We start from the raw sequence: 21,676 nt of genomic DNA, 5'->3' as shown, positions 1-21,676 counted from the left end.
AAGTGTTTTACATCTAGAAGAATTCATCTATCCTATAGATTTACAAATATATATATATGTAATATTATATATATATACTGGACTCCATATCTTTTTTTGAATTCCTTTTTATCGTTCCTAGTTTTTAAATATCTTAGTTGGTTTCATAATGGTTATTTGGAAAGTCACTTTTTGTCTCGCTTGCTTCATCAACCCCCTGAACCTTTCACTACTTTGTGACTTTCTTTGAAAGTTTCATGGAAAAGGAAACAGCAAATTAAAAAAATGCAAGTCCTTGTTGGTCCGGCTTTCCCCTCTTGGTCCTGAAAGCTAGTGTTTTGTTATAAGGACAGAGAAAAAGAAATTAACCATGCAGCCCTAAGTTGACCACTGGAGTTTTGGAATAAACTTGTCTCCCAAATATTTAAATCTTGGAAGCTTTTAGTGAATAGTGATGTGGCTTTGAGTTCTGTTAAAGTGAGGAAGTAGCACGCCAACTCTCATCCCCTTCTCTGCTGGGTCTGCTAGGTGCGGTGTGCTTGGAGTAGTACAAACAAGAGGAACTGGATTTGCCCTGTTCTCTTTAAATAAAAAAAATTAAGACAAGATTTATTTATTTTTATTGAAGAGGCAGATCAGATTTAAAGGGAGAAGAAGAGACAAAGATCTTCCATCTGCTGGTTCACTCCCGAAGCGACTGCAATGACTGGGGCTGAGCTGATGCAGTCAGGAGCCAGGAGCCTCTTCCAGGTCTCCCAGGCAGGTGCAGGGTCCCAGGGCTTTGGGCTGTCTTTAACTGCTTTCCCAGGCCACAGGCAGGGGGCCGGATACAGTTTATTTTGAGGAGTCCAATGCTCTAAAATACTGCACTAACGTAAGAGAAGACCAGATGCCACTTTGTTGCTCTGAGTCTTGATCTTGAATGCATTACTTTACAAATCTGTTTTCTTGTTGGTTAGGGAGAGTTTTCTAGCTTGTAATTCAAAGATTCCTAAATAATACCAAATCATTTTTGGAGACCTTTAGTACAAAATGGATGTTCTTTTTCTTTAACTTGCAATCCTTATCCTGAAACTTTGGAAAGCTTTTTATTCAATTGCTAATACTGTATTTAAAAAACTCCTTATATAGGCACATGTTGTGCCGATCCTGATTCTTTACCTTTCTTATAAACCCCTTTTCTTTCCGTCACCAGTTCCACTGCTGCATCTTGCCGTCAGCTGTGGTGACTTTGTACAGCTGTCTTGGTGCGTGGTGAAGTAATGTGTCATTCGCTACCCTGTGACCTCCCTGGTTCCACTGCTACTGGGATCCGATCCTTCCTTCTTGGGGCATTCAGGGCGAGGACAGCCTCACATTGCATTTTACTTAATTTCTTGCATGCCTGTCTTCCCACAACAATTATGAGCGTTTTGTTGGTATGGGGTTTTTCCCTATTCTTCCTCATACCCAAATAATCGGTGGAGAGATTTAAGTCAGTAAACAGTAGTTTAATGAATTCTCTTTTAGAACTGTTTCAACCTCAGAACTGAATAACCTTTCATTTATTTATAGAACTTGTTCATCTTTTAAAAAACGGCTTCCAAATCTTTCTCCGTATCTTGCTTGTGCCAGGGTGCCATTTCAACTCTAGTTCTTGCAGCTGAAAAGTTGCACACACATCGAACACGAGAACTTGTAACCTGCCGTTCCTAAGCTTTCATCTTGAAGTACATTCATCTTCAGGCAAATGAACTTCATGGTCATGAAGAGATTCCTGGTTCTCACTAAAGATTCCTTTAATGGGAGGATCTCAACGTTTATTTTTAGCTATAGATCTGTAATTTTAGGGTGTTTTGAGAGACACATCACTTGTTGCTGGCCATTGTGACATTGGATTCTAAGTACATTCGCAGGAGAGTTAAGATAGACCTGCATGGCTTTTTTCTGAATGCTCACAGAGTAATTGCATTTAAAAGTGCATACCCGTAAGTTAAGAAATCCTCTACGTCATTTAAAAGGCTATATTCAGTGTTATGATAAATGTACCTAGTGTTTCTTTAGACTTTCCTAATTAATCGATCAGAAAAGCATAGAGAAAAGAAGATTAAAATGACACAAAACTAGCTCCTGTCACTATGGTTTAAAGGACATTTTATGGGCAGACATTGCAGTGTGGCAAGTTGAGCCAGCACTTGGGACACCTGCTTCCGATACTGGAATACCAGTTTGAGTGCCAGCTGTCCACTTCTGGTCTGTGTTCCTGCTATGTGCCTGGGAAGGTGGCACATGATAGCTGAAGCACCTGAGTCTCTGCCACATGTGTGTGAGGCCTGGTGGGGTTCAAGGCTCTCGACTTCCGCGCAGCCCAGCCCCGTCGTTGTCATGTGGGAAGTGCAGCGGCATTGTTTCTGTGTGTCATTCTACCTTTCAAAAAAATACAAAAATACACAAATCCTAAGAAAAGACATTTTGGTGCCAGAAAAGAAAGAGATAAACTCCATGTAATGCTCTACCCTTTAAATTGAAATACCTTAGACATTATCACATATCTTTATGTCATATTTATACATATATATGTATTCTCATTTTGCCATGCACAGTAGCACATTTATCTCAGATTAGTACTGATCTACCATCAAAACTTTTTTAAAAAAAAATTATTGTCATTGAAAAGGCAGATCAGATTTAGACAAAAAGAGAGATCTTCTGTCCTCTGGTTCACTCCCCAAGTGGCCACAATATCTGGAGCTAAGCTGGTCTGAAGTCAGGAGCCAGGAGCCTCTTCTGGGTCTCCCACGCAGGTGCAGGGGTTCCAGGGTTTTGGGCCATCCTTGACTGCTTTCCCAGGCCACAAGCAGGGAGCTGGATGGGAAGTGGGGCTGCCAATATTAGAACTGGCGCCTATATGGGATCTAGGGGCATGTTTTCATGGCGAGGACTTTATAGCTGCTGGGCCACTGCGCTGGGCCCTATGGTGGATTTTAATCCCCCCATAGAGAAGTGGGTTTCTGTCTTCTCCTCTTGAATCTGGACAGGTCTGTGACCATACTGGAAGTGGTTCTGTTTTTTGCAAAGTCAGATAATGAAACATGGTGCAACTTCTGCCTCATTTTCTTGAGATAGTCAGCTCTTGGAAACAAACTCATCAAGAGACCCATGTGGGAAGAACACTGCGCTAGTCCACAGCTGCAGCCAGCGATTATCCACAGAACTAAGCCATCTTGAAAACCAATCTCCCAGGCACATCATCCCATCTGATGCCCCTTTGGGCACAGTCAGGCCTTCTTCCCGGAGCTCCGCCATAACTGCCAATGTGTGAGCCAAATAAACGATTCTTACTGTTTGGAGCTACTTGATTTTGTGTGTATGTTGTTATACCGCAACTTACAACGTGCGCATTTAGAAATGTAAGAAGTGAGACACACATGCAACCAAACCTAGGATATATGTGGCATTGGCTTTGGGATGGCACGGTAGGCAGAAGCCGGAGAGGCCTAGAGAGGAGCGAGAACGGAAGCCTCAGACGTTCTATTCGAATCTTAGCAGAGGCTCTGAGGGCCTCTGGGAGATAACGGGGAAGGGAGGGAACCGTTATTGGAAGTTGGAGGCAAAGGGCCTCATCAGAGAGAGTGACGATTTTGGCTATGCTGCTGTTGGAGAAATGAACTTAATGGTCTTGCTATTTCCAGACACAGTGTTCAGATGCCACCTGTCCTCTGCTTCAGCTGACAGTGGAGAGCTGTGTGCTGGACAGGCATAATTCAACTATCAAATATGATTTCAAAGAACAGCAAAGGAGCCAGTACTTAGCAACTAGGTCTGAAAAAAATGAAACTTGCTTCTCATTTCTAGCCTCTCTAGATTGGGAAAAGTTTTCAAATTGAGAAATGGTTGTGAGGAAAAGATAAAATCCAGGATGGAATTGTCAGATTCAGAGCTTGGAAATCTCTGAGGTGAAGCCTCCCAGACCCTTCCTGACTTCAGGTGAACTTGTTTCACACAGCGGGAGATGGCCTGGGGATGCACTACACAGCCAACTGAAGAGCCAGTTGGCCGATCATGGGTCCCATGGCCACCTTTGACCCAATCATAGCACGAGGGGGAAAGGAAACTAATTAACCCAGCACCTGGTGTGCCTCTCACAAGCAAACAGTAGACACCTATTACTAGTAATTGGGGCTTGGAGGAATACATGGAACAATCTCTCCTTCCTCAACTCCCCAAAGCCCCAAAGTCTATCTTAGCTGGTTCTACAAAAATGGTGTGAAATGCAAATTTCCTGCCTTATTTTTAGAGGTTGATGGTAAGGGCTGTATTGTATGGGGATTTGGTCATTCTCCATTTCAGTCACATGCTCTCTCTAGCTTTCAGAACCACATGCAGACAGGAGGACTCTATGAATTCTGGCTGAGTCTTGCTGATGTTTGAGAAGTTTTCTAAAAGCTGTGGAGGACCTGAATTTTGAAACTTAAGGCTACAGGAGTCTTATCTGTTAAGGTTTGGGTGAATCAAATAGGCCCATGGGAACAACAATACGATATGAACTAGGTAGAATCTGGGTCCTCATTATTTGAAATATCGAGGCAGTGCAGCTGAGGAGAGATTGCATGTGGCAGGAAGCCAAGGTTACAAGTCATCTGCATAAGGTGGAGATGAAGATGGGATCATGGGTGACGAGCCTGGCAGCTGCTTAAGGCCATGGCAAAGAGGAAGAGCCGGATCTCTTAGGAGAGAGACTTCGATGACACAACCTTTTGTTTTGACATTTATGGCAGTTTTGAGCCGAGGAACCTGGAAGGACCGTATCAAACTGTACTAATAAGATTTAAAGAACATTTTGAGGTGTAGCATGTGGACATTGAAGATGCTTATTACAGTCGGTGGATGGAAGACTTAACAGTAGCTGCTTGAAATTTGAATCTCAAATAGAAATTAGGACGTCCCCCAATACATAGAGATGGAGAAGGCCGATTTGGTCATCTTCGTTGCAGTGGTACTGCTTCCGGTGCCCTGGGAAGAGGACGTACACCTGAACTACTGAGTACAAGAGTAAGAGTGCAGTTTTATTGTCTCGAAGCAACTGTCTTGAAAGTAACCTATAAATGGAGGGTAAGTAGTTACTTATTTAAGTTTATGTTGTATTTGTTTTCAGTGAATAGAGATGAGGCATCACAGAATCTGGCATGCATTTGATTTCAAATTGAAGGGGAAAAGTCCAATATTTAAGGAGGAAGATTTTCATGAGAAACACCGCAGGAAGGAGAGGTGGAAAAAGTGGAAAAATGAGACAGGTTGGTGTTGAAGGGCTGAGCTGGATACAGAAACAACTGTGTAGGTAGATAAAATAGATTTTGTGTCCTTGATTAACATCTTTTATCATTTCCACTGTTATGTCAGGCAAAGGAAATCAGTGCCCCATTTCGGCACTGAAGAAGGCAAGCTTCCCTATAACTTAACTTCTTCTGGACTGGGGGTGGGGATTGCATAAGTAACCAATCAAAATGAGAGCAGGTTGAGCAGAAGCCAATAGGAAGTAAGCATGCAAATGGCCTTTGCCATGATAGCTGTTGGTGACTGTTGCCAGCAAACTGACACAGAGCTGCACTTTGATCTTTGGGGTTTTGAGCCTTCATGTTGATTTCAACTGTGAATTAACTTAGGTTTGCATAGGCTGTGTCCTACACAGGAGCACCAGGTAAGAGCACAGCTAAAATCCAGCCTGTTGGTTACATGGCAACTCATGTGCCTTGGTATCAAATTTCACTGTTCTGAGGGAAGGGACTTGCTAACTCACTCAGAAACATGTGGGTCTTTGGTCCTTGTATTCTCAGGGTACTCCCCCATCCTCCTTCCTTGTATTCTCAGGGTACTCCCCCCATCCTCCTTCCTCACTCTAAGTTGTGTGACTCAACTTTGACCTTGACTCTCACTTGCCATTTTGGATTTGAAAAAATTACAGAGTGATTTGTAGCTCTAGAAAATGAGGCATATGACATTTATCCTTGCTCCTTCCCCCACGAAGGGCTGAGCTCATTACACATTTATGGAAAGCCTTTCTTGACTGTAAGCCACGTGCATAGCCGTAAGAAAAGTTCACGTTCACCCTTGGCCCCTGAGAAACTCGTGGGGAAGGAGGCACATTAGCTAATAGAACATGTTATAACAGGTGCTGCAGTCAATACGCGCCCCACTTCCTTATGTGTGTCCTGAGAGAATGTTCTCTGAGCCAGAGGGACAACAGGCGGTCTTGCATGCTCTGGGACAAGAGCAGATGTCGCAATATGCAAGCGTGCTAGCACCTCAGACAGTGTGCGTGTCCTGGTCCTTGCAGGTTTCATTTCTTCTGGCGTGTCGTAACAGGTCAGTCTACATAAGAATCCACCGAGTCAGGACTGGAGAAGAAGTGGCAAAAATGAATGCTTCTAACAGATCTGACTTGCTTTGTGGAAGATCAGCTGATTACCTTGCCAGAAAGGGACATTTCCCCATGTTTGTGTGCTCCGTCATCACCGTGGGAGGTAGGTGGACGTTTGGTAAATGCTTTTCCCCTCTGCCCCCTTAAACACTCTCAGTGCAGGAAGCAGTTACAGCTACATGAGAAGGTGCCAGTGAATCAAGGTGTGACTAAATGCTGCACTGAATTCCAGTAGCTCCTATCCTGGCTCCTTCGCCCAGTAACGTTTTCTGAGCACTGCAGTGTGGTGGGCACATTGGAGCCTCTCCTGGGGAGACAGGCACACACATGGTCCTGCGCAATGTGGAGCTACCTATACAGTGAGCTGCGTCCTCTGGGAATGAGGAAGGGGGAGAGGCTCCTACTTCCTTCCTGATTAAAACATCTGAGATGAGAATGCTCGGGGCAGACAGACCGAGGGGGAGCTGCAGGTGCAGGCCTTTCCTAAATGTGAAAATGGAGCGTGGCGTGACAAGGAAGAGCAGGGCACACTGTGCCTGGAATCCTGAGTTCACAGACCACCAGTGCTGGAGACCAAGGTCAAACTGCAGGCAGTGGTCCGTGATTCGGCAGAACCCAAAGCAATGCTTGAAGGCTTTGGGCTGGGATCCGCGGCTGGCCAAAGATCCCGGCCTCAGAGCTGTGTGCTGCAAGGGAACCTGTTCACTTCTGTGCTTGGGTCACACTCGCGACCTGATTGTTCAGCAGTGGATGGTTACCATCAATAGGGGGCGTAGCCAACCAAATTTCTGTCACATCAAGTTTGGAAATTTGACTCCCCAAGCACTTCAATAAAAGATTGAGGCAGCTGAGCCTTCTGGATGGGCCCCCTTCCTTAGAGCAGGGGGCTTCCCTCGCGCCTCCTACATCAAGGCTGAGAGCTCAATGTTTGTGGTAACACTCGGGTACCCCACCACACAGGCGCTTTACGGCATGGCTCAGTGCCACTGACCAAAGGCACAGACCTCTTTATAAAGTTGTTTTTGGGGAAAATGAAAAAGAAATCCATATGGTGATCCTAAAGTATCATTAGGTGAACAAATGGAAGACTGGAAACTTCAAGTTCATCTGTGAGAGGCTTCTCATTTTGTGTGACTTATAATTAGGAGATAGTATTTATAGTACTTTTTAATTATTCATTTATGAATGACCAGAAGAAGGCTACAATTAAACGGAGTAATAGTAATGAATAATTTTTAAAACTATAAATTGTGTTTAACACTTGTACGTATTTTTTTTTTTTTTTAGGAATTTTGAGGATATTTTTAAGGAATTCTGAAGTCATTGTCCTGACGATTCTGTCCCTAGCTGGATTTGTGATAGGACAACTGGCCTACCACCTGGTTGAGGTATTGTGAAGCGGGGAACACACTCAGGCACATAGGTCTACACAAGGGCAACTCTGACTCTGCCAACCTTCCCTATGTAGAGGACTTTTTTATGTGAAGTGCAATGCATAAGCTTCTTCTGGTCTTAAAAATCTTAAAAATAGAAAAATCACACGCTCAAGGAGGAATAAGTTAGGAAGGCTGAAGGTGTGGGTCCGCCTGCAGTGAGGAAGGCTTCCCAGCGCTTGGGTTCTTCCTTGTCTTTGGAGTCTTGCTTTCCCTTTCTTGCTGTGTGCCCACTGGCTTCTCTGCTACTGTCCAGGACTGTGGAGGCCCTCGTTATCAGAGATAACTGTTCATGTTGACTTCACTTTTTTGCCGCATTAAATGCGAAACAGGCATTATATAATATGTAATATAGGCCCTTGAAGATTAATTTATCAGCTTATTTATAATCACTTATTTGATTTTTAATTAAAAATTTAAAATAATGTTTTCAATTGCATAGCAATGTGCGCAAATTCTTTGTCACCAAACGACCTCTTTTTTCTTTTTTTGTGGAGATAACAATGTTGTGCAGTCTAGGATTATGAAAGCCTTTTCTTAGTCTCCGGAAATATGACTGATACTCCTGGATTCTTGTGTTGACCCCACGCCAGGCTCTGTTTTATCTGCTTTGTATTTATCAATGTATTATCACATTAGCACCTCGATGGAACTACGTACTGTATTAGCACAGACAGACAAATGAATCCTAGAGTGGTTAGGTAATAAAAGTTAACTGATTGGGTCAAAATAAAATTTTTAAAAGACAAAATAGTTATAATATTCAATCATTTTTCTGGTTTTTTTTTCTGTTGATGTGTGTGATGCCTTCATGATATGCCTTATATGTACAAACTGCACTGCTATCTAAGTATTCAGACCTGTACAGGTTTTTGTTTTAACCCGATGTAACATAAATAAAATGTAACTCACTGACGTAAGTATCTCACAGGTTAAACAAGTTTGCGAATCACTGAATATCATCTTAGAAATTAGCAGTGATAGGCATGCCAATTTGAAATTGATGACTACATACTGCAAGGAAAGTTTGTATAACCAAGAATCACTCAGTTTTTTGGTGAATAGAGGACTATGCATGTCACCCATCATGCAGTGTGCCAGAGTCTCCAGGACTGACTGTAGACAACCTCTCAGTTGCAAATCGGAATAGTCTACATTTTAAACTGATTGACTTAGCATCAGCATAGTAACCAGTACCTGAAATGGTGGCCGGCTAATTTCTGATTTGCCTCTGTCATTTCAGGTACACCAAGTTGTCTATCCTCTTCTGAAGACACCGAGCTTTTCACTTCTCTGTTATTTTTTGCCTATAATTATATTTATGGCTGCTCTGGAAGTGGACTTGTATATACTCAAGAATATTATTTGGCAGGTAAGAACATTGCAAAGCCAGCCCTGGTTGATTCTTGCTATTCATGCTGATGGAGAGCATGACTCGGAGCTAGTCTGGTGGAACTTGCCCGGTTACTGTCAACTGAGTGCAAGCTTACCCAGACTAGGCAATGGGGAAGGCAGAAGGGCGGTCCTGAGGAGCCTCCCACCCAACAGTGACACTGTAATTGGCTAGAAGGCACGTCTGTCCCTTTGGACCCTGCACTTGTGTCACAGGTCAGGTTCCGCTGGCCTGGGGGAGGCCGTGCCTCAGGTCCTGGGCCTGTAGGCTGTGGGTCACGCCCGCCAGGCAGCAGGCAGAGATCCAGGGGCGATTGCCCACAGAGGGGAATGCAGTTACTATTTCAGAGTGACCACTCACAAACAGGGTTGGCGAATGGCAAAACTTCATGCTAGCCCCTTATCTGGCTTCATCTCAATTGCATCTGTAGACTTTTCCTTTTCATTTACTGCCAAAATTATTTTATTTGAGCCTCTCTTTTTTATTTCTTATGCTTGTTGGATTGCTGTATTCTTAATTTCAGAGAATATATATTTGCTCTGATTTCTATTCTTTCTCTGACATCTTTTTTTTTTAACACAAATTTTTTCCTTGTGTATAGTTTTTATTTTGAAGTAGTTTGGCTCACAAAAACTTGCAAAAATAGCAATGACAATTCCTATTACCATACATTCAACCTTTTCCAAAGCCATATACATTTTTTTAAATTGATTACATTGCTTTATGTGACACAGTTTTATAGGCACTGGGATTCCCCCACCCCTCCCCAAACCCCCCCTCATGGTGGATTTCTCCACCTTGTTGCATTACCACAGTTCAAATTCAGTTGAGATTCTTTCATTGCCAAGCATAATCTCTGACATGTTGAAGTAATGTTAGTTGACTCATTTTTTGCTTTTTAGATGTTTGATATTTTCTGTGTTTTGTTTTAGCCGTATCCTACAAATTTTGATTTTTTAATGTTTCCACCAAAACCCAATTCTAACTTTTATTGTGCTTTAATTATCAACAATTTAAAAGCTACTTAAGGATTCCAACTGTGAATCTTTATTATCATATTTTCATCAAACAGCTGGTTTGAGTACCACCTGTTTTGAGTTGTGGAGATTTGTTTTGCAGCCTTACACGTGATGGATTTTCCCAGAGGTTGTATTTGTCTTACAAAAACGTGTATTCTCTAGTTGTTCAATGCGGGGCAGTCGACTTGTGCAGCTCACCGTATTGCTGATGGTGAAGTTCGGTCTCTTGTGCGATTGCCATGCTTGTTTCTCAGTTTTCACGGTGATGGCACATTCGTGTGTGACCGTGTCCCTTTTGAACTCGTAGGAACGGAGGCTGTGACGTACGCCTGCAGTATTGTCAGTTCCCACTGCATTGTTGCTCACCGGCTGATTACCTTTTCAGACCAAATATTATCTTTTATCTTGATTTTGTAGTTAGTTAAGTCAATCACTGTGGTTATAATTAGCTGGTTTTTTTGTGGCTAGTATTTGTCTGTTGTAACTTTCTTTGTTCTTTTAGTTTCAAGATTTTGCGGTTATTATGTTGATTTCTTTCTGACAGTATGGAGCCAGATTTTGTTATTTTACTCAGGCTGAGAATTTGTGCATTATTTAAAGAAACGAATTTTAATCCATGAAATCATATAGTGTGGGCGTTTGATGTAACAGTTGACACTGCTTGCGACACCTGCATCCCCAGTTGGAGCTCCTGCTCAGATACTGTCTTGGTTCCAGTTGTAGCTTGCCATGAGTGCGTACTCTAAGACATTCCAGGGCAAGGCCTTGGGCTCCTGCCACCCACGTGGGGAACCCTGTCAGCTCCTGGTGCTTAGTTCCAGTTGTAGCTTCCTGTGAGCGTGCACTCTGCCACCCACGCGGGGAGCCCTGACTCAGCCCCTGGCACTGGCTTGGCCTGACCCAGCACTGGTCTTGCTGCTGTTTGGGTTTCTCTGGCAGTCTCTTGCTCTCAATCTCTTTGCTTTTCAAATAAAATAAAAATAAATGAGAGAAAAACAAAGCAAAATGAGACAAAAGCAACCAGCAACCTACTTGGGTAGGCACCATGGCTCAGTTTGTCTGATCCTCCATTTCCAAGCACTGGCAGCCCATATGGGCACTGGTTTGTTCCAGTGGCTCTGCTTCCCATTCAGTTCCCTGCTTATGGCCTTGGAAAGGAGTGAAGTATGGCTCAAGTGCTTGGGTCTATGCACCTGTGTGGGAGACTTAGAGGAATCTCTTGGCTCCTGGCTTTGGAACAGCTCAGCTCCAGCTATTGCAGCCACTTGGGGAATGAGCCAGCAGATGGAAGAGCTTTCTTTCTGTCTCTCCTTCTCTCTGTAAATCTGCCTTCCCAATAAAAACAAATCTTTTTTAAAAACTTACTGTGATTAGAAGTAGTTTTAGAAGGACAAAAAATTTAACCAGATTTGAGACAAGGAGGAGATGTTGTGACACAGACGCTTGAAAAGATGCCCAATGTCTTAGGTCGGTAGGGAACGACAGGCTAAAATCCCAATGAGACACCAGCTCGCGTCTGTCAGAGTGATTCCTGATAGCAGCGAGTGTGATGAGGATGCTGAGAGCATGTAACACTCGGGCAGTGTTGGTGAGAAGGCACCGCCGCACAGAACCCAGCTTCAGAGCTTCTCATGCAGATAAGCATGCGCTTTAACCATCTAGCAGCCCCTCTCCGAAGGACACACAGGGAAGCGAAGACTGAGGCTCAAACAAAAGCTCTATGTGAGTCTCACCAGCAGCTTTCTTCATGATCTTACAAGTCTGCAAACAACACATATGTCCTCAGCGGTGGCAGGACAAGCAAACTGCGCAAGGGCAAGAGAAAAGCAACGGGGCTTTGAGAGGCGCAGGTGGAAAACTTTTCGATGCCTTCTTCCAGAAGAAAGAAGCCAGGCTCAAAGATGTGTCTATAGTGGATACTTCCACTCATGGACCTTCTAGAAAAAGCAGAAACAAGTTTGGAGAAAGAAAAATCACCATTGATTTTCTGGGACTTGGGGCAAGGGGAGGAATTGACAAGAACCCGAGGGATTTCAGAAAGTCACAGACGAGCTTTGTTTCTTAAATGTGGCTGCCACCATGTGACCACACACACTCGGCGAAACTCACATGACTGAACCGCAAAAGAGGCACCTCGGAAGCAATAAAAGATCCCAAGATTAGACTGGAATTTTTCCACGCGTATTTTATGCTTTTTATATTCTATGCTTTTAAAAAAAATCTTGATTATCTTAGTTGGCAGTCAATTGGATTGATTCACTTTTCTTTAGTCTCCTATTCTTTTGTTCAGACTCTTCACGTTCTATTTCTATTTTTTTTTTTTTTTGTGGTAAGCACTCCTAACACTACTAATTACTTCTCTAACATGCACTCTTGCTGTTTTTCACCAACAGAATTTTGCTATTTTTGGGTAGGCTTTAACAGTGGGTCATTGTAAAATACATTTTTACAGCTATGGTAGGCCAGGAAGACAGTTTGACCAATTAGATGCGTATAGGCATTTGTTGAATAAACTTTAAGAAAATTCTGTAAAATAGCCCAATCAGCTGGCATTCCCCCTTCACCTGTCTTTCTCGCTGGAGCCCTCTAGCGGCTGCAAGAAGAAGATTCTTTTGAGAAAAGCCATGTGACATCAGACTAAATATACAACAACATCGATAAAGATTGACATTCATTTTTTAAAGATTTATGTGTTTTTATTGGAAAGATAAATAAAGATAAATAAAGATAAATCTCCTCTCTCAGATATACAGAGAGGAGGAGAGACAGAGAGGAAGATCTTCCATCTGCTTATTCACTCCTCAAGTGGCCACAATGGCCAGAGCTCAGCTGATCCGAAGCCAAGAGCCAGAGGCTTCTTCCAGATCTCTCATGCAGGTGCAGGGTCTCAAGGCCTAGGGTCATCCTCGACTGCTTTTCAGGCCACAAGCAGGGAGCTGGATGGGAAGTTGAGCTGTCGCTATTAGAACTGGAGCCCATATGGGATCCTGTTGTGTACAAGGCAAGGACTATAGCCACTAGGCTATTGCACGGGACACAATATTCGTTCTTAATGAAAGTAAGGGACAGGCCCACCACCACCATCTTGGTGGGGGGAACCCAGGTGGGTTTGACCTGGAGGCACAGGTGCTTGATTCTCCCAACTGATGGCAGCTGCTTGGGGGAATCCAGGCTGGCTCAGGCTCCATGCTTGGGATCCCAGCCCTAGCCACTGCTACCAGGTGGTGGGCAAATCCTGAGCTTGTTGAGGCCTGAGAGATGTCTCTGTCCACAGTCATCACACCGTGGGGGATGTCAGGCTGCTCTGGCAGGCGGGACCCTGGCTCTGCCTCATCTTGGTGGTAGGGGAGCCCAGGTGAGTTTGACGTGGAGGCATGTGTGCTCGACTCTCCCAGCTGCATGGTGGCTGCTGAGGGAATCCTGACCAAGCCCACGGGCCACCCAGCAATGTGCTCTGGAATCCTGGGGGTGTGGGCTTACAGGGAGTCTGGGAGATGGCACAGGTGGGGATTAGCAAAGGCCATAGGGTTCAGGTCCAGGTGAGAATGACTTTCCTGGAACTTCCATGGATGAGGCCACTCTTGTAGAATGGGCTGGGCTAGGTCTTCGCTCCCACTGAATCATGTGAAAGCTGTGTCTGGGAACGGACCAAGTGTGGATGGGCTGTAACACCCAACAGAAAGAACTGGAAAGGATATAGGCTGATTGGGCAAGGACACCATTTCTGCCAGGACCAAAGGTGGTCGAAGTCAACTTGGGCCAGGGACCCACTGGTGTGTGCAAGATGTGCCACTGGGAGGAGACTGAATAGTGGAGTCTGGTGAACTTCTCTGTCAGGTTGCAGTCCCTGCAGGTAAGCACAATACCCAAGGCAAGGAGCAGCCCAAACCAGACCAGGTTACAGTACCTACATGTGGGTCAGGTCAGGGAGTGGGTCAGGCTGGGCCAGTTCGTAACATCCCCTGGCAGCTCCGAGACCCAGATTGGGTACATGAGGACCTGAGTTGGGCTGCATCACCAGCCAATTCACACTCGAGTTGGGACTGGGCTATGACTGGGAATGGCTAGACTGCAGCACCAACTAGCATAAGCTGAAACTGGGGGCAGATTGGATCAAATTAGGCTGTAGTATCCACTGGTGGATGCCAAAGAAAGATGGGCCATGTCAGTCTGGGGGTGGTGGGTGTCGGGTCCATGAGCCCCGAGGGGTGGGGAGTCTAGTGGGCCCTGAGTCTCCTGGCCCAGGTCCTAGGGTCCACCTACAAAGTGGGTACTGGATTTGTGTGCCCCAGGGTGGGGGCCCTGAGGGGCCTGGGTCTCCTGGTCCAGGTCGCTGAGACTGCCTTTGTGATGGGGGCCAGGTCCGTGAGCCCTGAGGTGGGGGTCTGGCAGGTCCTGGGTTGCATGGCTCAGGCTCATGAGCCCACCTGGGAGAACTGGTCCTCCTCAGTGTAGAGGATGGAGTGCTGGATGGCAGACCATGATGCACATGGAGGACATGGTAGCTCATCGGGGCCTGCAGAGGACATCTGGTACCATAGCAGAGTATGGAGAGCAGAACATATGGACAACTACCCTGGCCAAATACTGACAGCAAACATCAGGGCGATTGGAGACTCTAAGGTTAACTGTGTCAGCCAATGGACCTTGGAAAGGATTCCTCATTCATAGATCTGCAAAATCGACAGCATTTCGAAATTATCTCATCCACCTGAGTAGAACCTTCGAAACTTGTGCCATGTGACCCTGGTTGATATCAGGTGGCCTCTCCCCATCCTTGGGTACTGGGATGGTGGGGAGGTTGGGTATGGCCTATCCCCTTGTCTCTCCCCGCCCCCAAAATGGGAAAAAGAAATAGCTTGGAAACAATTATCACACCCACTTCTCCTTAACCCTGGATCCTTCCCACCCTGATCAACTATGTAAGCATCATCTAAAAGAAGAAAGAAAAGGGACAGGAGAAAACTTCCCAATATATATAGTTTATAGCCTTGCAGAAACAGTGGGAGTAAAATCACGTTAAGAAGAGAGGAAGAGCCAGAAATAAGTATTGAAAAGTGAAAATATGATATCTGAAATAAATTCAACAAAAAGTATTTAGGGGGAAAGTTATGGGAACCTGGGAACTTCATGGAAAATGGAACAAAGAGCAGAAGTGGAAAATAAGAAAAAGAATGACTAACACAAGTATTTTTTCCTTGAGGGGTAATTTTCTTTGACTTGGACACAAATAATGTGTTGAAAGCAAGAAATTGCAAATAATTTGATTTCAGCATTTCATGGTGTTTCTCTTCTACACTACAGTACGATCTGCTTGACAATGAATAAAAATCCCTCCATTGAGGGAAAGAAGAATGTGTTTTATACAGAGGGAGGAGAAAGACACTTGCATTCTGTGTCAAGAATGTTCTGACATTGAGAACTCTTAGGTGGAAGAGCGGCAAGAAAGAGGGTTGAGCCGATCTTTCCAACAGTAAGACTGAATGCCGCTGTGTAAATGGGATGGTTTCTTTGAGGGAGTTAAGCTAGAATGCCGGTCAAAGCGCATTTTCCAGAGGATTTGTATGTTTGTAACCCACATGGGATTGTCACAGCATAGGCAGATGCACCCACGCCAGCTTTAGAGGCTGACCATAACGCCGTGCTCTCATTGGCCCACAGGTCTTGCTAAGTCTAGATGCTGACCATAACGCCGTGCTCTCATTGGCCCACAGGTCTTGCTAAGTCTAGATGCTGACCATAACGCCGTGCTCTCATTGGCCCACAGGTCTTGCTAACCACACTGATCAGCTTTGTAACGTCATTCATCCTAATTGGATACGTGGTTATGAACTTCAATCCGGAGGCCTGGGACCCGCAGTCCTGCCTGCTGTTCAGCATCGTCCTTGCCATTACAGATCCTTTTTATTCGGTGAACGCTCTAAAAATTATTGGTATGTCAGACTTGCTTCTTCCGCTTATCTTGAAGGCAGGAAGCAGCATGGTATTCTTGAATCAGTACTGGTGGAGGAGGGGTTTCTCCTGGGAATTGCGTACTGACTGACGTGTGGAAAGTGGTGCGGCCACTGAGGGTGTGAAAGAAAGAGCATCAGATAGAATAGCAAAGTAGTTTTTCTTTCCCCTCAAGAACAAATCATAATCTTGGTGACAAAAATGGATATTTTTATTCCATTCCATTGAATTCTAGGCTACACAATAGAGATTCTAAGTAGGTGAGTTCCTCTGCCAATGCACAGACAAAGCCTCTCATGAGATTGTCCAAAGCCTTGTTACTTCTTGTCAAAACTGCCTCCTGAGGTTGGACAGTGATGGCCAGGGTGGTCGTTTATTTTGTTATTATTATTATTTTTCGGTCGTTTATTTTAAAGAAGAGGGGGAAAGATGCAATCGGGCAGTCAATATACATTCAACAGAAGCTGATCCCGAAAAAGCTGCGGACTCCTGTACCACTTCTAGTTTATTTGCTGGAGTAAGTTGACATCACGTCATAAAGTTCCTTTATCCTGGCCATTTCCCTACATACAATTGTGGTTTTTGTGTTAATTTTGTAAAAGAGCGATTTAGTAGAAAATCTTCTGTTTTAGAAAAGTCACACAAGTTTGGCCAGGCCTACATTGACATTTCCTTTATGTCGAGGATGTTCAGGTGTTATTTAGGGTCTGGATAAGTAACAATTTTTTTTCCTAGAAAGATGAACTCAACTTGTGTTTATGGGGAAAACCAACATTAACTTATTTTGATGTTGGTAGGACTACCATGTAGTTCCTTTGTTTGAATTAGATAAATGAATTTTTTCTTAAAAACAGTTTATCGGGCCTAGCGCTGTAGCCTAGTGGCCAAAGCCCTCACCTTGCATGCACTGGGATCCCTTATGGGCACCGGTTCTAATCCTGGCAGCCCTACTTCCCATCCAGCTTCCTACTTGGGGCCTGGGAAAGCAGTTGAGGACGGCCCAGAGCCTTGGGACCCTGTACCTATGGGGAGACCCAGAGGAGGTTCCTGGTTCCTGGCTTCGGATTAGCTCAGCTCTGGCCATTGCAATTGCTTGGGGAGTGAATCAGTAAATGGAAGATCTTTCTCACTGTCTCTCCTCCTCTCTGAATATTTGAGTTTCCAATTAAAAAAAAAAAAACCTAAAACTAAAACAAAAAAAACAGCTCTCCACCTAATAGTTATAATAAGCTAATTTTTATGAGGAAAATGATTTTTTTCTACATTCTCCACATTACCATACTATACCAGACACAGTTTCCACAGCGTGATTGGCGCGTCCTGGAGGGGTGCTCTTTGCACCATGGGTGTAGGGCTGGGCCTCCTCTGGACAGAGTAACGGCTATATGCAAGTTTAAAGAAACATGTCCGTTCATTATCTACTTTTTTAAAAAAATATATATTTATTTCCTTTTGTTGGAAAGGCTCTCCATTACTGTTTTAAAGGCAAGTAAAGAACTCAATTCTTATTTTAAAGCAGATTAATAAGAGGACCTTGAACTAAAACCCAAAGTTTTAGTATGATTTCAGCTGTTTAAAAGGAATTCTACATTTAGAAAAAGACTTGAAGAAAGATCACAGCTGGGTTGTGGGTGATTTTTACTTTTATCTTTTCCAATTTTTACAAATTTCACAACAAATCAGTAAAGGTTGGTTGCACATGATGGTGGTGATTGCCAATTATTGAAGTATCGCTTTTTACTGATATGTAAAAATCTCACATATTTCTTGAGCATGAGGTGATGTTTCCATCCATGTATTTGTTAGGTAATATTTAAATCTGGGTAGACATAAATATCCCCTCAAACATTGTCATTTCTTTCTGTATGTTTTATTACTGAAAAGAACTATGTTCAGCTGCAAAACTTCCCGCGCTGGAGCTTACAGGTTAGGTGCTGCTTGTTGACTCACTGAATCTCAGACAGGCGACTGAGGAGTTTCTTCCCCAGAGAAATCAAATGTGTGAACACCCTCCAGACCTGCCTGACCAGCATGCTGCTGCATCCTGCCATTGCGGAGTCGACAACAGGCTGCAAGATGAGGATGGTTACAGCACATTTTGTTGACTGCATTTGTTTGGGGGCTGCCGCCATGAAGCAGGAGGAACAGGAACAAACATGAACCCAGAAGCAGGTGGTACATAGTCCAGTAGTCGCCCTGTCACTCGGGATTTATTCACAAACGTGGACACCGTCTGAACGTCTTGATTGATACTTTACATCTTTATACATTAAAAAGGAAACATTTATTTTAAATGAAGCATCCTTACAAATAATAACAATTATTATATGATTGAAAACCCCCAAAAGGCAAAGGTACAGGGCATTACTCAGGTCCAGCTCCACTTGGATTTAAAAAATAATCACATCGCTTCATATGATCAGTTTAGGTTTTGCTGCGATAGATGAATATCTTTATCAAGGCAATGCTTTCTACATCAATTTGTAATTGCATTAGGTGCATGATACACCAATGTGGGTCTGTATTCTTAAGCTTGGGTTTATGCCCTTAAAGGGAAAAAGTCCATGGCAGGAGTGGGGTTGCCCACACTCACTGGAGACAAGGCCCCTTCACTTAGATTCCCTCATGGTTAGATGCACTAACAGGGGCTGGATTTACCTTCCTGCTGGAGCACTGGAAGAAACGCCTAGACAAAAACAAAGACAGCAACAAACCTGTGCTCAGGCTTTGGCCATGAGGCAGGAGAGCAGAGTGTCCTTGGTGACTTTCATAGCCACGTGACAGGAGAGTGTTTGCTCTGAGTGCACTGAGCTGGGGAGATCTCCAGCGGACAGTCGAGGGGCCAGAGCAGCTGGAGTCCTCAGGATGACACTGCCTGGCAGGCAATGTCCCAGCAGAGGCTCCTCCTTCAGTGTGGGCAAGCCCTCGTGAGTACAAGCAGGGAAAGGCTGGAGAAAGCAACAGCTAGAAAGCACGAAGGCACCAACGTCCTTCTTGTTTTCGATGGAATGGAGGACCCTCCTTACTCATGACCTGAAGGAGCAGGGAGCATGGCCTTGGACTAAAGGCTGCTCTGATACCATCTGACAGAGCTTAACCTCACGACTGGAAGGGCTGACACGGACTCTGAATGAAGCTCAGAAAGATTTATAGGAATATAATGTACACAATACTTCATTAATAGGAGAAAAAATACAATTGTGTCATCCAACTGCAAATGACCAAATGGGTCTTGTGTGATGGCTCAGTGGCTAAATCCTTGCTTTACACATGCCAGGATCTCATATGAGCGCCAGCTCATGTCCTGGCTGCTCCACTTCCCATCTAGCTTCCTGTTTATGGCCTGGGAAAGCAGTAAAGGATGGCCCAAAGTCTTGGGATCCTGCACCTGCGTGGGAGACCCAGAAGAAGCTCCTGGCTCCTGGCTTTGGATCAGCTCAGCTCTGACCACTGTGGCCACTTGGGGAGTGAACCAGCAGATGGAAGACTGTTTTCTTTGGATCTCTTTCTCTCTATGTAAATCTGCATTTCCAATAAGCGTAAATAAATCTTTTTTAAAAGGGGACCAGATATGCAAAGAAACAGGAAAAATGATTCACAAAGTACAAAAATTATGAGTAGAAGCCGACTCAACAATGATAGAATTAATGGATGAAAACATTAAGACATTACATTAAGCTTAATAACATTAAGTTAATTATAGTTATGCTTCAGGCAGTCGTGAGGCTAAACGTTGAATTTGGGGCAGAAATTAATTCATATGAATGTATGAGAACCAATTATTAAATCATTAGGGATTTTGAAAGCTGATTGTTAAACTGTTGGTAGCTTAGAATTGGCCGGGTGGAAGTTTTTGGAAGTAAGTTTCTTTTAAACTTAGTTTTGGAGAGCTGATGTGTCACACCACTGGACATAATAGATAAAAGGTTGAAATTTTTTTTGAATCTTTTAAATTTATAAAATGGGAACAAATTTCATGCATTTCATATATGCAGTCTTAAGAACATAATACTTCCTACACTCCTTCCTTCTTTTCTTACTTTTCCCACAATGTCATCCTTTAAATTTTCTGTATGATCGCAAGCTTACCCCTCCGCTAAAATACAGAACCCAACAACTGGTGAGTAGAAGAACCACTCTTCCTCAAGACGATAGGAAGAGCTGTTAAAAATAATCAACCCCTGTCAATTTCACTCATATACATGACACTTTTTTGAGCCCTTTGTATCAGTAAACCTCTAACAGGTGAAAGAAAGTCTAGGATGAAAAACACATTGGATTGGCAGGATTGGCAGCAGAGGGAAGGGTGAGCGAATGGAGCTCGTCCAAGATGAAATGTGCACAGGGGGGAAAATCCTGTGGCAGGCAACAAGCCACAAGCACGAGTGAGCTGTGGGGCAGCCTCAACCACAATGTATGAGTCCCCGAGAGAGAGGAAGGGAGCGGTAAAAACATTTCAGTGTTCCAGTTTGATGGAAACAAAGCCACAGATGGACAATGCTCAGCAAGGCCAACATGGAATCAGAGCCCTTACAGCCAGTGAAACATGGTAAAGTAGCGAAAGGAAAAAAGGCGCACACTGAGAGAAACAAAGCTAGTAACAATGACACACTTGAGAAGCAACGCAATTGAACAGTGGTGCCTCGATACTTTTCAAAGACTGAGAGGAAGATTCTACTGACTTAAGATCCATACTTATAGTCATTGTTACAGCAAATGTGCTCAAACTGGAATGATACAGAGATGATTGACATGGTCCTAGTGCAGGATGACACATACATTTGTGAAGCATCCCATTTTTATTGTTAATTCTCAGGAAAATCTCAAAGTGAAGAGGAAATAAGTGGTTTTTAAGCATACAATAGCTGAAGTAATTTATCATGAGCCCATCTACACATCAGAAAATGTTAGCAGCCTTTCAGGTCATCCAAAATAAATAAATAAATAAATAAAATGGCATCAGAGAGAAATTTGGATGTGGAATTTGTCAAGCCCCTGGCATTTTTGGTTTCTCAGTATATTCTGGAGACTACACAGTAGTGCCCCGAATGTGCCCTTCTGAAAGTCAGAGCGGGTGGCTCTTCAGTCGACACGTTTGCTTTGCACATGCAGAGCACGAAGCTTAATTTACACATTAGGCATAATGAACAGTAATAACCAATCAGAAGATGCAATTATAATAATGCATTATAACAAGTTACTTAAAACGCATGACTTTCTTTGAGGGGGCGATATCAGGTACCGCCCCCCGCCCCTTCCCTGGCTCAGGATAAGCTGCCTGATGGGAAGAGGTATGCTCTCTCCCTGTGACCATGGACACAGGGGAAACAGTCCCCCACCTTCCGCCTCCCTGCCCGCTCTCTCTCTGATGGTGTGTCTGTGATTTCCTCAGCTTTTAAATAAACTTTACAAAAACAGAGCAAAACATCTAGTGAGTTTTTTTTTAAGTTCTGGAATTTTTCTCTTAATGCTTTTGGACCACAGTTGACTGCGGGCTTCTGAA

At 43.9% G+C, this 21,676-nt stretch overlaps 1 protein-coding gene and 1 pseudogene across 1 annotated transcript in view; both read left to right on the top strand.

The window, feature by feature from the left end:
• Positions 1 to 6,343: 6,343 nt before the first annotated feature.
• The window catches only part of SLC9C2 (solute carrier family 9 member C2 (putative)), a 63,353-nt gene continuing 48,020 nt past the window's right edge, over positions 6,344 to 21,676 (top strand). Inside the window, exons 1-4 of the mRNA XM_040984214.1 lie at positions 6,344 to 6,479; positions 7,664 to 7,764; positions 9,053 to 9,181; positions 15,989 to 16,154. Coding sequence (XP_040840148.1) covers positions 6,374 to 6,479; positions 7,664 to 7,764; positions 9,053 to 9,181; positions 15,989 to 16,154 — 502 coding nt within the window. The 5' untranslated portion in view covers positions 6,344 to 6,373. The remainder of the gene's footprint in view (positions 6,480 to 7,663; positions 7,765 to 9,052; positions 9,182 to 15,988; positions 16,155 to 21,676) is intronic.
• Positions 20,878 to 20,976, top strand: LOC121159347 (annotated as a pseudogene).

This window comes from Ochotona curzoniae, unplaced genomic scaffold (assembly GCF_017591425.1).
Source record: "Ochotona curzoniae isolate NIBS_2020 unplaced genomic scaffold, NIBS_Ocur_1.0 contig_4105, whole genome shotgun sequence".
Lineage (NCBI taxonomy): Eukaryota > Metazoa > Chordata > Mammalia > Lagomorpha > Ochotonidae > Ochotona > Ochotona curzoniae.
Note: the sequence above shows the minus strand (reverse complement) of the source record. Positions and strands in the feature narration are given on the sequence as shown.